A 16,878-nucleotide genomic window follows, 5' to 3' on the forward strand; every position below is an offset into this window, starting at 1 on the left:
GGGACTTCTGGGCAGAAGCACAGGGCAGGCGGGCTGGTAGCTGACTCAAAGGATTATTGTATCAGGGAGGAGGGGTCCAGTGAAGGGTGGAAACTTCAAGGAGGTCCTGAGAATACCTGTTCATACAGGAGAGTCCAGGGGAGGCTGGATAGAGGCAGGCTGGGGGAGGAGGAAGGGAAGAAGGGAGGAAGAGAGAGAGAGAGACACACACACACACAGAGACAGAGAGAGTGAGAGAGAGACACAGAGAGAGAGAGTGAGAGAGAGAGAGAGAGGGAAGGCAAGCACTTGAGACAAAAAACAGAAGGCAACATGTCAGAAATGGTGTTAAGGCAGTGGATACCAGGGAGATGCAGGAGGAGAGACTGTGCTCAGATGGCTGTGCGGTAGGATGCAGAATGCAAGTTAGAGATGAAGAAAGGGATGGAGACAGTGGTAGAGAGACAAAGAGAGATGCAGAGAGTACACAGGGGCGGGCAGTTTGGGACACGACGGCTGCAACCCTGTGTTGTCCCAGCTCAGTACACAGTGAGCTCTGTTGTACAGCAAGAAAACAACTCCTCTTGTTATTTTTTATTAAAAAAAATTAAACCAGAAGATGTGACAGGTGGCAAAGCCATCGTGCATGAGATAATTATATCTCTGGGGCACTGAGATTCTGAGCCAAGTGCCTTTACTGCTCTGAATGGTTAGCTAATAACCTTTTCCCACCCCCAAAGACTGCCTCCTAGGGCTGGAGGGTTTAATCACACGCTAACAAAGCGTGTGGGAGGGGGACCGGGAGCCAAGGGCAGCGTTTTTATTTAGCGTCACAGTTTAATGGGGGAAACAAATGTTTCCAGCCGCTAATTGGGTGCTGGGGAATCCGGGCGCTCTCTTCTCCAGCAGGGCCACGCTGAGTTTGGGGCTGTCAGGGTCTTCCCCAGGCTTGCTTTTGGGCAACTGACACTCCTCGCTGTTCACAAGCCCAAGCAGATGACCACGGCCTTTAGTCTTGTGACTCTGTCTACAGGGCTGGGCCTGGCCCCAGGCTTTCTCTCAGAAATGCCCCAATGATTCTCTCCCTTCAATACAGACCACATGCCCTTCCCTGTAAGGTCTCTTGAAGTCTCTCTCTCAGTCCAAGTGAGTTATAAGCAAAAGTGGGTTCTTAAAAACTCCTAATGGGGAAACCAAAATCTCAGTGTTCCTATCTCCTAAGGAAATGACTCTGGGATGTGGGCACAGGGGAGGATCAGGGCTGAGGGTGACCGTTTAAAACGAGGTCCGAGTTCCAGCATGGTCATTGGCTACGGGTCCTTCCTTGGCATTCGGGCACACTGTGAAGAGGAGGAAATGGAGCAGGACTTTCTTTCCCACTTACGTACAAGTCCTGATGTGTAACCATGGGCACCTCCCTTGAAGACTGATTTTTGTTGTTGTTGTTGCTGTTCTCAGGGGATTGTGAGCATAATTTTAGGCTTGCTGGCTCTGAAACATTCATCCCCTTTTAAGCACCATATTACTTAAGCACCCCTACTTAAGAAGGGGGAGAGTGCTGCTCAAGTGGCATGTGTCTGGAGGAAAAGGAAAATCCTAGCCCTTGCAGAGCTGGAGGAAGAAACCCTTGTAAAGCCCCAGCTCCTTGACTTCTCCATACTTCCTTGTACAGGTGGGAGGCAGCTGCAGAACCCCACTTCCTGAAAACAGAGGGACCCCGCTGCTCGGCTGCCTTTTACCTCCTGGGAGGTAACCACCAGCTAAGGTTTGGAAAGCTAGTCCATCCCTCTGTGTGAGTCCGTGAGCTGGGGAGCAAGTGGGTGCCGTGTAGCACGGCCCCATTCCACACCCTAGGCTGTCTGACATGTGGCAAAGGCTTCCGCCTACTGGTTAAACCACCTCAGATCCCAGTGAGGCCTTGGAACAGCAGAGACCTTCAGCTTCTCCAAACCCCAATGGGGCATGCACAGCCTGCTCAGAAGCCTTTTTGGCTTTTTCCATCAGCAATATTCTAGTGAGGTAAAATTCCACTGGGCTGGATCTGAAATTCATTCAACCCAAGATGCTTTCTCTGCCCAGGTGCCCAAGATAAACCTTCCAGGAAACCACAATTTTCTTTGTTGATATTAAGGTTCAAAATTAAAGACAACCCTAAAACTCCTTGTATTTTGCTTAGTTACGCAATTTGCATTTGTTATTATTTGACAAATATTTGAACTTCTTGGGAGCTATTTATATTTTCAGCCTTTCTCTCCTTCTTAGAGTAATGAGCACCATATGTTTACTGCCTGCTGTGTGAAATAATATTTCCCTGAATCGTCCCAATTTGCCTTTCACATGAGTCAGATGGCACTGCAGTCATCATCCAGGTTGATATACATCTGACTTAACCTTGAATCCACAACTGCAACACCCCCCTCAGCTGTCATTACTAGAAGGGTCACACCCTGGGCCTTGTCACAGAGCATTGCTCCAACTGCTGGATGCTGAACTCAGTTGCTCTGTATCTCTGGTCAGAGTCTCCTTCTCCATTAGCCCTCCTGCCCTTTCACTGAACCAACTTTTGCCCTCACTGGCCCTTCCCAATCACTCACACCCTTCCAGGGCTCTCAGGCTAATGTCAGATTTGGCCTCTGGTACCTAGCAATGGCCCCACAGTCACTTCAATGTTGCCTTCAACACAATGTAGACTCCCACACCGCCTGGGCCTTCTGCTGTGCCTGCTCGGCTAAACACCCACCCTGGTTCACACCACTGCATGCTTTTAGTGCTTCCAGGCTACAGAGGCTGCAAAAAATATGTCAAATTGTTCTTTGAGGCTGACTCCACATTTACGATGTCAGTCTCCCCCATGGCTTCGGCACTGCTCAGCATTCCTAGTGACTTCTCGGTGACTCACTAGTTCGAATCTTCTGTACTGTCCTCAAGGTGCCTAGAACACCAAACTCTCACTTTCTGTGATGACATGATAGATATTTTGTATGACTCCTATCATTGACCCTCTTCATCAGAGCCTCTTTCTGATTCTATATTCTTTATAAACTGTAGCCTTTGAGAACTGGAAGGAACTCTTAGATACCACCTGGATCTATGGTTTGCAATTTATCAAGTTATAGAATTCTTTATCCACATGAAATCTAACCTGGAAGCCCAACATGTAATAGAGGTGAAAGCGGTCCCCTTCTGTAGTCCCTGCAGCTCCCAGGACCCCCAGGCCTTTGCACGCTGAACCAACCAAAAGGCCGACCCCTTCGTTTGCCAGAGGACAAGACTCAGACTCAAGAGTGGAGGTGTTTTGGTTGAGGTCACATGGCTAGTTGGTGGCTCACTGGGACTAGACCCCAGGACTCCTGATGCCAGGTCTCTTTTCCATCTTACCGTTAGTCCCAGAGGTACAGGGAGTGCTTCTATGTAAATCCAGTCTCTCCAACTGTGTCTTTGAAGTCGCCCTTCTCCTCTTTGTAAGCCATGTCTTCCTATAAGCACTCATCTCCACTCCAGCACTTTCAGCCTCTCCCTTTTCACTGGCTTCTTTTCTGCCTTAAAGATTATTCTAGTCTTTACTTGAAAGGCCTTTAACAAGGCCTCACTTGCCATTGCTGTCTATTCTTTCTCCTACCCTGATTTCCTCTCTCCCTTCCATGGCCTCACTTCTGGAACGAGTGCCCTACGCTGGCTCATGTCCACCCCCTCTCCTTCACCGAGACTCCAATTCTCATAGTCAAATTCTGCAGAGTATGGCTCTAGAACACACAAATAATTCATCTGCTTTTTCCATCTCCATGTGTGACTCCAGCCGGAGCCACCATCATCTTGCACCTTGGGAACTGCTGTTGAGATCCTTTCACCGTGTGCCTGTTTCCTACTGGCCTCGCTCCTACCCATTCTTCTCCTAACATCAAAGTGATCCTTCAAGAATGCAGTGCTAACCAAAACAACCAGCTCCACATTCCTGTGACTTCTCACGTTCAATCACTTCTCATGGTCTTGTGGAAAAGACGAAGATCATTAGGATCTACCAGGCCCTGCCCCATCTCCAGCCTTGTCTCCCGGACTCTCCCCTCATTCCTGCCCTGCATGCACTGGCTGCACTGGCCTTCTCTCAGTTCTTCCACCCAAGGGCCTTGAAACACACTTGGAACATTTTTCCTTACTCTTCACCTCAATAATGTATGTTCACTCTTCAGTTCTCAGCTTAAATTTTAATTCTTCAAAGGAGTTTTTCCTAACCTGCCGGTCTATACCAGGTCCCTCCCCCTGTTATTAACCCTACATGACAGTTACTTCTTAACACTTATCCCAATTTATAATGACTTATTTACTTGTCTAATGTCACTTTCACACTGGATTGTGAGCTCCAACGAGATGGTGTCCATTTGCTTGATTGCTATGTATCCTCATTGCCTAGCACCAAGCTGGGCATCCTGTTGAATGAATGCACAGATAAACAGCTCTGTCCTGAAATTCTTTCTACCGAGGCTTCCAGGAAAGTACTGCTGTCTGCTCTAAAACCACTTCATCTGGTTCATTTACTTGGTCTTATTCTTCTGTGTGTCAGTTTCCCAATGCTCAGTCCTTGGTCTTCTGCCTCTAATCCTCTATGAACTGCCCTGGTTTTATAACCTCATTAATAGTTTTTACATCCATAGCCTCAAAAGTGTGGCTACATCCCTGTTCAGAGCTGAGCTTTGGACCTCCACACCCTATGGCTGGTGTGATGTCTGCAAGTCCGCCTGGTTGGGCCCTGGCTTCAAATTTTACTTCAGCATCCTTATCATTTGCTGTCTTCAGACCTTGATGGCTCCTTCCTCTTCATCACCTTTTCTCCCCAGCTGCCCCCTCCCCACCAAAATATATTGCAGTTCCTTTCTCTCTGCCTCCACCACCTCCAGGAACCATCTTCATCCAGGCCTTCTCACTATATAGAAACCTTCATAGAAACCCTCACTACACACCACTTTTAACTCAGCTTTAAAAACTAGCCTCTCACGGTCTCCTCACCATCACACTCAGTCTCAGCCTCTAGCTTGTCTTCATGCTGTGTCTCCCACCAGGAACGCTGGCATTCTTATCCCATCATTGCCTGAGGCAGGGGTGGGGAAGGGAGTGGGTTGGAGAAGACCATCATTGATTAGGTACATATTAGAATTCTGCCACTGTCACTAGGTATTCTACACACACAGAGGAGATGCATAAATGTGGCTATTCCTGGGGATAACAGGGACCATTTCTACAGAGCTCTCAAGCCTGTAGAGCATATCCTCAAGGAAATGACAGATATGCTAGAGATGCCAGCCTCCTCTATGGGGGACAGTCATGCTCTTCCAGCAGAGCCTCCACACTCTCCTGAAATGTACTCTCAAGTGACCTCCTAGTGCCAGCTCCCTGGTCCCTCCTGGTCTGCAATTTGGGCCATGCCCCAAAGCCAGAGTTGCAGGGTCTTCAAGCATCTGCCCCCTAACCCTCCTTGGTGTCAAGACAACAGAAAGGCCTAGACCTGACAGGCTTTGAAGGCTTGCTATCTGCCTTTCCCTAGTGTGGCTGTCTGGGGCCCACTTCCAGAAACTCAAGTGCTTGTTTTGTATGGTTCCAAAAGAAGAGAGGAGGGAAAAGGCTTGGACGGCTGCTTAAAAATGTAATTAGCACCATATTTTAACAACATTTTGACAATAATTGCTTCCCAACAATACTGAGAAATCTGCAGTGCAGACTCCCCGGCGCCACTGTCAGAGTGACTGATACTGAAGGCCCGTGTACCTTGGAAAGAGAAGATGCAAGAGCTGGTCTGTTCCTAAGCCTCGTTTCCCTTCTCCTTTGGCTCGGAGGCCACCCTCGAGGCTGGCGTGGCTTATGTTTAGGCGTTCCTATAGCTAACCTTTTAAACAGGGTTGGGTTTGCCCAGACCACTGAGTCATTTCAGAGGGAAAGGGTGAGATGAGATGCTGTTCCACTGCTGGAGTGATTTAGAAACTCATTGTCTTTGGGACTGGTCCCATCTGGGGCCTTCTGTCTGCAGTGCCTGTCAGTGACAGGGCAGAGTTTACAGGTCTTACACCTACCAGGAAAGAGGAGAAGCAGGCTCCACTTCCCAGTGTGGGACCAGCATGGCCCAGGAGGCCTCATGCTCAAGGTCAATGTCACTCCTTGACAGAACACAACTTTAATCTTTGGACTTTGCTTTCTGAGACCAGCGGTTTGCTTATTTTCAGCAGTTAAACCATTTTTTCGCTTCATGTTTTTTTTTGGGGGATGGGGGACACATTTCCCAGGGACCGCTGGTTTCCATTTTTAAGATGGAACTAATGGGTGACTGTGATAATCCACGTGTGAACTGGCCCTCCTCACACCTGCCCAGTCCTGGGCCACGTGAGCTCAGTGAAGCCCTGGACTGGGGTCTGAGCCAGGGAAAGGAGGATGTGAACATCTAGGCTGGGGCTTACGTGGGAGGAGGCAGCTGCCTTCTAGGCTACGCACAGGTGAGGTTTTTATTAACTCAAGTTTGCGTTCCAGGCACCTGTTTCCCTTCACTAGATGGATAACTTAGTGTTACAGATAAGGACCAACATGTTTATCACCTCCCAGTGTATTTTCTTACGTGTTGGCTTTTCTTCTAGGTCACATTTATCAGAATGGAAAGGTGGCTAGCAGGACCCAGGGACCCTAACACAGCTGTGTCTTATGAAAGGGGGTGAGGGGGCTGGGAAGCAACAGGCTTCAGGGCCCCCCCAACCCTGCACAGAACATGCTCTGTACTTCTCAGATGTGGTGGGAAGGGCCTCAAAATCCAGGAGTGAGAGCCTCAAAGAAGGGCTGAACTGAAGACATGACCTGCCCAGGGCCCCCCTCAACCTGGGCCCTCCTCTCCCCACACAGGGCACTGCCTGAGGTTTCTGTTTCTTGCTGCACTCGAATCTCTACCCCTCCCGGCGAGGAGCCAACCCATTGTGACTTCAGGACACAGCTTCCCTGCCCACGACCCGGAAAAGCCCCAGCCGTGCCTACTCACGCCAGCCTGGCTCCGCAGTTTTCTCCCTCGATGTCACCTCCAGCCACGTTTTCCGTGTTGACAGACTCAGTCTCACTTGTGGGCATGCTCACTGTAAGAGTCAAAGCGATGCAGAGCAAGGCATTGAGGGCGCGGAGGAAAGAGGAGAGAAGAGCATTAGTTTGCAACACACCCAATCCCGAGTCAAGACGGAGGGCTGCTGGGGAGGAAGAGGGCCTGAACAGCACCTGTTGGCCAGGGGATGGGCACTGCTGCCGCAGGCTGAGCCCTGGCGCTGCCCTGGCCAGCGGCGGGGGTTTCCTTTATTGACAGGCCTGCTGTGTGTCTAGTCTGAGTTTTGCTGCCATGGACACTCTAAACTAGTGGGAATGTGGGAGGAAATCTGGTGATAAGATCCTTTACCTTATAGGAGACATCCTGAAAACACTGCCCATTGAATCCTTTCTCTACCCTCAACTCTACGCCTTTGGAGAAGCTGTATAAGGTTTTCCATTTGCATCCATTACTTGCCATAAAAAGAGGAGCTTTCATGAAAATATTTGATTTACCTTATTTCTTTCTACCCACCAATTCTAAAGGGCTCCACCCCCAAACTTAGGGTCTAGCTTGTTTGTAGAGAGGGCATTTTTGCCACCAGCATGAACTACTAGATGGACTTGGAGGAACGCCCCTTGTCCTGTGGTGCATGCTGGGTACTGAGTCAACTACGTCTAGCACTCTACCTGGAATAGAGAGCCTGAAGTGAACAGCCATTACCAGAATCATGTACTAAGATTCAAACCAGCACTGCAGACATCAGGCATGAGGAACATAACTGCGGAACCCGGCAAATCAAGTTTACATGCGGCTAGAAGATAGACTGCCGGGTTACTCTCCCCTGTCAGCAACCTTGACATTCCCAGCTCAGCAGGTTGACCTGGAGTATAGACCATCTAATTCCACGGGAGCCAATCTGTCCAGTCAATCTCTAGGCTCTTCCTGAGGCAGCAGTGGGCTGAATTTCCAGAGCAGTAGTAGTTTTTTAAGCTTGGAACCCAGTTTGATGGCTTAGAAAAAGCCACTTCTTTTATTATAACTGTTTATTCCAAATAAAAGTTTAACTCAAGAGAATTCTTCTTTTTCACCTTCCATTAACCTTCTAATACAACACAAAATGAGTTCCTTATTTTTGCCAACTCCTGTTCCTTAGAGCAGCCATCACATCATTGGTCCTGGTTCAGCTCTCCTGACAGGACAGAACTCCTCATCTGGTGAGACAATCACTAGTCCTCAGCAGCCATAGAATCTGCAATTAGTGAGGATGTAGCATCAGGTGATGTAGCACCAGGTGACACGTCCCCACGGGGCTGCCACAGCCCAGGAGAAGACCTACTGGTTACACGGATATTCGTGCTGGATGTGGATTTTTCCCACATTGTTTTCTTTTGGATGAAGACAACATGGGCAGGTGAGAAGACACTCACCTCAAGAATATGGAAGACACACACAGAAAGCCCCATGACCTGCCATCTGTTTGTTGTGTACGAGAGACCGCTCTACCTTGGGATTTATTTTCAATAAAGTTGGGTAAAAAGAAATGCAGATGTTATTTCAAAGAAGTTGGCGCTGGATGGGACTTTAGATATCCTCCAGCTCTAACTCGGTCCCTTCACTTCACAGGACAGGAAAGCGAGGCCTGGGGGAGGGAAGGATGCCCAGGGTCCTGCAGTGTGTTTGGGGTAGGACTTCACCCGAAGCACAGGTGTCGTGACCCCCTGCACCATGCTCATTTTGATTGCCCCCATGTTGACCAACTCCCTAGTCTACACCCTAGGACAAGAGGAGGTTCTTAAAGCTAAATCAGGCCCTGGTAGCATCACAGGAGGGTGGCAAATGGCCACATGGTAGTGCTGAGTTTCACAGCACTTACAAAAGTTCTACAGCCTGCGGTCTGAGGGAGCTGGTGGGAGAGACCAGACTTTAGGGATGGTTTTGGCACTGGGAGTTGGGAAGACGAAACCTTCAGAGTTTGCCAGGGTTCCTTGTGCCATCCATACTAAGGAAGAAGTCACAACACTAAAATGCCTTTGGTCTTTCAATCCATCTGTCTCCAGCCATCTCTGGCCTAACATGCCTTTAACTCTTCAGGCAACATTGTTTAAAGAGTTCAGCTGTGTATAAAAAGCCATCTGACTTTGCGACACTTTGCTCCCAGAGAGCCCCTTATGTGCTAGTGGAGTGGTGTGATGGCAGTGGCGCTAGGCTTGGAAGGACAACCAAAGTAGGAGTGGGCAGGCCTGGGCATTAGAAGGAAACATGTAATCTTCTAAATAAAGGCACTGCCTATACCATGCCAAGCTGGCATTTACAGTGAAAATCTCGACTGGCACTATGCAAAGGAAAGCTTCTATCAAGGAATAGCTGATTCTGAGTGTCACATCCGCTGACTTTATACATATGAAGAGACGACAAGACAGTGGCTTTGAGTGGGACAGATTGCCATCCCCTCACAAAAACTACACATACATACAAACACATATACACACACACACACAGCATCACAAGCCATCAAGAAAAATACCCTCCCGTGCAGTGCGGTACGTACCAGCACACACTTACACACACAGAGCACAGGGGAACATTACCATGGGTTTCTGTGGAGTGACTAAACCAAGCAAACTTCCCTTTCTTCTGGTCAAGCAAGCCCACTGGAGCGCCTCCTTTCACAGACAAGATGGTCAGTGTCAAGAACCAGGAACAAGACATCAAAAGAGAGCATGCAGTCAGCCATGGGCAAAAGAAAGAAACAAGGAACTCAGCTTTCACGTGGAACAGCCATTTTCATCTCCAAAAATAAACTCAAAAAATTATAAAAAGCAATATTCCAAAACATATAAGAAAACATAACAAAATAGAACAAAAACCCCAAGTCACACAAATTAACAACACAAAACAAATAATGGACCCTGGGGAGAAGAAATTACTCCAGTAGAGGCTCCAGTCTACACTCGTAGACTGGTTAGTGACTTTGAGGAGAGGACTTCCTGGGGGGCCACACTCACCCCTGCTGTCTCCTTGAGGAGGCACCGATTTTACAGGCTCAAATGGGGCATCTGCTAAAGTCAAACCACAGCATTGGTGTCCCCCTCCACCCACTCAGTGCCCAGGTGAGTTGACGTCTCCCCCATCTGAAGTGGATTCAAGGGCTCCCTCACAACTTACTTGCAGGTAGAAAACAATCCATTGACCTCCTTGCCCCTTTGTCCAATCATTCAATTCCATTTAATAAAGTTCCACCTGGTGCCTCAGGCCTGATCACGTCCCAAACATCTATGCATCTGCTTTTCATCAGTTTAAACAGGGAAAGAAGTTGCTCAAATGCTTGTCAATGGGTGGTCTTTTTTTTTTTTTTTTGAGGAAGATTAGCCCTGAGCTAACTACTGCCAATCCTCCTCTTTTTTGCTGAGGAAGACTGGCCCTGAGCTAACATCCGTGCCCATCTTCCTCCACTTTATACATGGGATGCCTACCACAGCATAGCGTGCCAAGCGGTGCCGTGTCCACACCCTCGATCGGAACTGGTGAACCCTGGGCTGCCGAAGCGGAACGTGCGCACCTAACCGCTGTGCCACTGGGCTTGCCCCTGTCAACAAGTGGTCTTTTGAGGAGGTTTGTATAAAAGGGAGAAGAATTCTGTAAGCATCCCTTGGGTCTGAGCTACAGTTGGAGAGGAGGGTGCTGGCAAGTGTAAAGACAATTGTTACTGCGAATGGAAGAGGGGACCTCTGTATTCTGCAATGAACTTCAAGTTCTGGACGTCAAATGCTTTAGCTAATTCCTGAGAAATGGACTTTTCCCACTTCATCTCGTAGAACTAGCATTAACTACGCCCCTGCCAGGCCCCTATGGAGGGTGCTGGGGACGGGTGGTGAGTCAGGCATAGTTCCAATTTGTTAATGAGGTGGGAAATCTGTTCCCACTCACGAAGGGAAGCATGTGCCTGACGAGGAACGGGGAGGCGGCCCCTTCAGCTCCAGGAAGGGGCATGAAGGGAAGGTCACCCCGAATTTTAGGTGCTTCTTTACTTCCCTCTCTTCTCCTGGAACTCAGATCGCCTCTAATGAACAGCCCTGAGTGCTTCTTGTCAGTGAGAGCTCTGGAGACTAGTTCACAGTAGAAAAGGGCCAGCTGTATTTTTAACCTTTGTGAAGGGCTGTGTCCCCAAACACACATCTTTAAAATACAGGGCTTGGAATAGACAGAAACGTCACTCCCAGTATCATTTTTTTCACTTCTCAAAAGTCCTATATGAAATAGCCCTGAAAGTTAGGAGCTGGAATGGTTCAAATTTCTCTTCTAGACAAAGGTCTGTCTCCGTTTAGAATGACAGTCACTAATATGAGCCTGTCATAGTGAGTGGTCTTTGTCCGGAGATGTAAAGGGCAGACATGAGGCTGCCGGTCACCAAGTTTCGGTCTAGTCATGTGGTCGCCTGGGGGGATGAGAGCCCTGGCCAGCGACGGAAGGCCCCGGACACCGGAACCTTGTATACAGACGCATTATCCAGCTTTTGGCATTGGTATCAATATTGTCCCATCTTGTTCAATTTCAGAAATGGCTGTATGATAACTTTAAAAACAATAGAAAGAGCTCCATAAAAACATGGCTGTTGAATGTATAACTGACTTTGGCCAGGGCTCGTCTTTCATGTGGGCAAAGTTGGCAGCCACCTGTGTGGAGAGTGATTTGAAGAGCATCTAAATCATCTCTCTTGATGGTGGGCAGCAGTCTCCACTAGATCTGCTATTTTGGGTCAAGTCAAATATCTAAAGATTTGTTGCTGAAATGAAAATATCTCACCTGGAAGGAGCAGTATAGTAAGATACTAGTGCCTATTAATTTGTGATCACTTGTCCCTTAAGCACCTGAGGGAATCAGATGGGTGGGATGCAGTTTGCATTCCTATTACTAAGGGATTAGACAGTAGGACCGTAGCTGATTCTTTATAGGACTTGCTGCCCTAGAGAGACAGACATGGATTCCTTCTTAGAAACTGGATGCCCAGATTGTTGAAAGTTGAGAATTATAAATGCTGGATACTGATTCTGTGGGTGAGATGGAGAGCCTGACTCCTTCTCTGGCCACTTAGATGATGAATTGGTTGGAAGCTAAGGCAGAAAGATGGCAAGGAACCCAGATGCTCAAGGTCACCTCTTCTCTAAAGGCAACCTCCTCCTGGAAGCCCTGAGAGCAGTCTGCTCACCTACAGAAGATGCCATGAGAACACAGGCTCTGTGGCATGAAACACACTTCACTGAATGGATTTATGAAGAAAGCTAGAGAGGAAGCTAGTTTTCTGACTTTCTAACTTCACTGTTACCAGGTACTGTGAATCAAATATGGGTCTTTGGGCTGTCCTGCCCCTTGGATTCTGCTGAGAAGATTCCAAAAGAAAAGGAGATTTTCCTGAAAGAGTAATTAACAGCTGCCATTGCAGGTGGGGATAACATAATCACACTTTCGGTGTTATCACCAACGGCTACCATGAGTTGTATAGGCTCTGTCTTGCCAACAACTGATTACCTCCTTGAATTAATGTCTTCTCTCCCCAAAACAGCTATTCTTGGTGGCAACTTGCATGAATGGCGCTTAGTAGGACAATTTCCATGTCTGAAGGGAGATGCACGGTTATTGTCTCACAGCAACCGATGCCTCCCCTGATCTGCTTGGGGAGCAGTTGTTCAGATACTGGGGGGATTATGATAAGCCACTTCCACCATGGGATAATCTCCTGAAACTGGCAATTACATGAACCATGCTGGAGGAGGAGCACTAGATCTGGCTGTTGTGAAGACTAGTATGCCCTGGGATATTTGGGTTTGCAAACCCTCTAAGGGTTTATTCACTAAAATTTGGGGATCCCCCATTAAACAACAGGCAGTGCTTTGAAAGCATGGCTGCACAGCTCAGCTGGTCAGCCTTCCCGCAGCTGTGGTCAACAGAGACAGGGAAGACTCCCGGCACACGATCCTCACTTTACAACCAACGACTGGCTCCGGGCAGTTCCTTACATTGCTTAAAACAAATCTCCACATGGTGAATCTGCTCCAGGATGTTCCAGTTGGGTAACACTCATGGTTTCCGAGAAGAGAAATTAGATCTCAATTAGCCATCATGACACAAACATTTATGCAATATGTGTGCCCAAAGATGGCCGAACTCATCCACATGAATAAAAAAATGACTCTAGAAGGGGCTCTGGCAAAGGTTGGAGAGTAAGAGCTACTTTGGTTTTGATAAAGAAAAAAGAAATCACTAAGGTTATTTATCAGTAAATCCACAAAGAAAACAGTAAGCGAAATCTTCATAGGCATTCCTTTCTTCACTCCCTTTTCCTTCCCTCCCTCCCTCCTTTCCCAACCCTGAGGCTGCGTGGAGAGATGCAGAGAACCACCTCACATAGAACACCTGGCCTTGCTCCTGAGGCCTCTGCCTCAGCCTTTCTATGCAGCATGATTGACTGAGTGGCATTAGAGCAAAGCTCCATGTGAGGGAGCGAAGAACGAACTTGGGGAGAGAGGCAGAAATTTGCCTAGTTCTGAAAGCTTTGGTCACCCAAAACAGCTTTGACGTTGTTGTGGGGACGGGGCTCTGTGATGTCCTGTCATGACCATCAGCAGCAGGAATGGCTGGCCTCTTGTGAGACTTGCTGAGAAAATGCCCAGGCTTCATTCTGGAGCTTAGCTGGTAGCCTCACTACCCAAGGGCAGAGAACTCTTCAAGTGCTGTCAATCTTTTATCTCCTCTTGTTGGAAGAGGGTTGGTACCTCAGGGCCAGACATGCAGGCAGTAGCTGGGGTGTCAGAAGCTGAAGGAGCTGAAGGCATTTCTCATCCCACCTGAACTTCCCCCGTCCTGCAGAGTGCCATATGGAGCCAATGGGCTGAATCCTGGGTCAGCCAGACTGCCAGGATCCAATTGCCCAGGCTGCCATGTCCTCTTGGATGGAAATGAAGAATTACTTTGTCATTTACTTGGCCAGGTGCCCATTTCATTACGTTTTTTGCATATGAGTGGTATAATTAGTGTTCATTTTCTGAAAGTACTAATCAGAGTTATGGCTGACAGGCAGAAGGATTCCTGACTTCCTATCTCATCATCTCTGGTCTGGGATCTAAACTCCTGTGATCTGGCTCCATCCTGTCTGTTACACGTGCCCCTCAGGACCCCGGGTGCTGAAGTCCTACCCCCGTCCCTCAGGGTGTGGCTGTTGGGAAACAGAGTCTTTAAAGAGGTGACTAGATTACAATGAGGTCACGAGGGTGGGCTCTAATCCAACAGGATGGGTGTCCTTATCAGAAGAAGACACTTGGACACAGACACGCACAGAGGGAAGATGACACGAAGACGGCCATCTACAAGCCAAAGAAAAAGACCTGGAGCAGACCCTTCCCTCATGGCTCTCAGAAGGAACCAACCCTGTCGACACCTTGATCTCAAACATCCAGCCTCGAGAACTGGGAGAAAACCATTTCTGTACCTTAAGTCGCCCGGTCTGCAGTACTTCACCAGCAGCCCTAGTTGACTAAGACACTACCTACTCATCCTATTTCCTGTTCCTTCCCACAGAAACTCTCTGCCCAAGTTGGGCTGCCTTCCTCATTGTCCCCTGAATGGGCCACCATTACTCCAACCTCCGGCCTTTGTATTTATGATGTCATATATTCTACCTGCTCCCTGGAGTGCCTGTCCACCTCCCTGTACGTTTTCCAGGGGTCAGCAAACTACAACCTTGGGCCAGATCCAGACTGTCACCTGTTTTCGTACATAAAGTTCCACCGGAGCCCAGCCATGCCATTTGTGTGCATATTATCTGTGGCTGCCTTCCCCCTGCACCAGGGGAGTTGAACAGCAGCAGTCGAGGTTCTCAGTGGCCCGCAATACCTAAAATATTTGCTGCCTGGCCCTTTAGAAGAAACGTGTGCTGACCCCTGAACTATTCCAATCTCATTCTTCCCCGGAAGCCCAGTTCTAGTTCGTGGAGGCTTCTGGGACCACCCACTGCCACTGAGTCCCCTCTTCCAAACTCCTAGAACCCTGGAATCTGGGAGAATTTTCAATAAAAACCTGAATTCAAGTTTCAGTTCCACCGTCTCATAGCTGTGTAACTCTGGGTAAGTTTTTTAACCTTTCTGAGCCCCGGTTTCCTCATGTGTAAAAAGAAAATAGTGATACTATTTTTATTTCAAGAGTTTGTGGTAAAGATCAAGTGAAATAATATTTATAAAATAACTTTGTAAAATGGTAAGTGCTATGAGTATTTGCTAATATTATCAACTAATTTTAATGTTTTGCTTATAGTTTGCTATATAAGTATTAGGTTTATCTCCCTAACTAAATTATAACTTTCTCAAGGCCAGAGATATTATGTTAGAATTCTCTGGACTCCCTTTCAGATCCTAGTGGTATTAGATAAGGAACTATAATAACAACACTTTGTACCTTCATGGAGCTTTAAGGATATTCCTGAATGCCGGACATCTGGAGGGTCTGCCCTGCAGATGCCCCTCCGTCCCTCCCCGCCACGCCCTGCACTCCAGGAGGCTGACCTTTGGAAACTACACCAACAAGCTCTCCTATGCTCGGGCTTCCCACTGGGTTGGCCAATAGGAAGCGCCAGCAGGAAGTCCCTGTGGCCTGAGGAGAGGGAGGCTGGAGTATTCACTCTCCTGGCGCCTGCACACAGGGTTGGTGCAGACTGGCTGCGTCTTGGTGCTGAACGCACAAGTCTGATCAATGACCCTCTCCTCATAACCACCCTCTCTGACTCCTGAAAACTGCTTCCTCACCTCGTCGCTTCAGGCTTGTAGCGGTAACAGCTCCCATGAGTGCCACCCCAGGTACCGCACTATCTATCCCTTGTTGACCTCCTTAAACTCCCCCTGCATCTTCATTAACCTCTCCTTGGATCACCCAGTTTATGAGTCTCTGTTTTCTGTTGGGACCCTGACCAACACCCACCCCCCCCATCCCCCCCCCCACCCCGTGCACGCAAGTGGGAAGTATTCTCCCATCGTCAGGTGAAACAATAGCCCCAAAGCTGAAGTTAGTTGTCGCAGGTGAGAGCTAGTAAATGGCAGAGAATGACTGGCCTTGAGTCCAGCACTTCCTGGCTACATCAGGCAACCTCCAGAATAACTTTGCTCAAATACGTATCTGCAGGATTAATTATGGACAAGAACTAGTAAAGTAGGGTGTTTCAGCAGGATTGCATTAGTCCCAGAGCAGAACAGAGTTGACCATTCTGGTTATGGTCACTACCCCAGGAGACTCTCTGGGGAGGAACTATGTTGCATTCCATCTAATTTAATTTTCTCTTGCAGAAAAAACATAACTTGCAAACTTATTCCTTACTATTTTTCTATAGTTTAATAGATCAAGCACATGGCCACATGGAGTCGCAAGCTGATGGGTGCAGGAACTCTTTATAGAACGTCTTCACCCGACTCAGAGTCGTAGGAACCTCCCCAGTACTGTGAGTCTAGGAAATGCCAAAGATGGTCCTTGCCTTGGCCTTGCTACTAACTAGCTCCAAAGCCTTGACAAGTCACATGAGGACTTGGGCCTCATTGTCTTCATCTCTCACATGAACAAACTAATCTAGATGATGAATTACAGGTCTCTTCTAAGAGAAAGAAAGAGAGGGAATAGAAAAGGAGAAAAGTAGAAAAAAAGAGGACAGAGATGGTGAGACAGGAAGCAGAAGGGGACCCAGCTATGGCAGGCTGCCTGGGTGGCAAGGTCACGGAGACAAGCGCCAGCAGGCTGCAGGGCCTTCTCAACTTCCTGTCGGCCCAGGCCCAGCGTGGCTTTCTCCACATAAGCTATTAAAACCTGGCTGATTTTAAGCCATC

The 16,878-nt window shown here is 48.2% G+C and overlaps 1 protein-coding gene across 20 annotated transcripts in view; it reads right to left on the minus strand.

Moving 5' to 3' along the window:
- Positions 1-16,878, minus strand: part of CACNA1C (calcium voltage-gated channel subunit alpha1 C) — a 683,102-nt gene that overhangs the window by 135,276 nt on the left and 530,948 nt on the right. For 11 of the 20 annotated variants that reach the window (XM_070495018.1, XM_070495017.1, XM_070495025.1 and 8 more), the window contains exons 10-11: positions 9,610-9,684; positions 6,986-7,076 (exon numbers count right to left, since the gene is read on the minus strand). In XM_070495018.1, the coding sequence (XP_070351119.1) occupies positions 6,986-7,076; positions 9,610-9,684 (166 nt within the window). The remainder of the gene's footprint in view (positions 1-6,985; positions 7,077-9,609; positions 9,685-16,878) is intronic. The other 9 variants (XM_070495026.1, XM_070495031.1, XM_070495029.1 and 6 more) reach the window with 1 other exon arrangement.

The sequence above is a fragment of the Equus asinus genome, chromosome 22, assembly GCF_041296235.1.
Source record: "Equus asinus isolate D_3611 breed Donkey chromosome 22, EquAss-T2T_v2, whole genome shotgun sequence".
Taxonomy (NCBI): domain Eukaryota; kingdom Metazoa; phylum Chordata; class Mammalia; order Perissodactyla; family Equidae; genus Equus; species Equus asinus.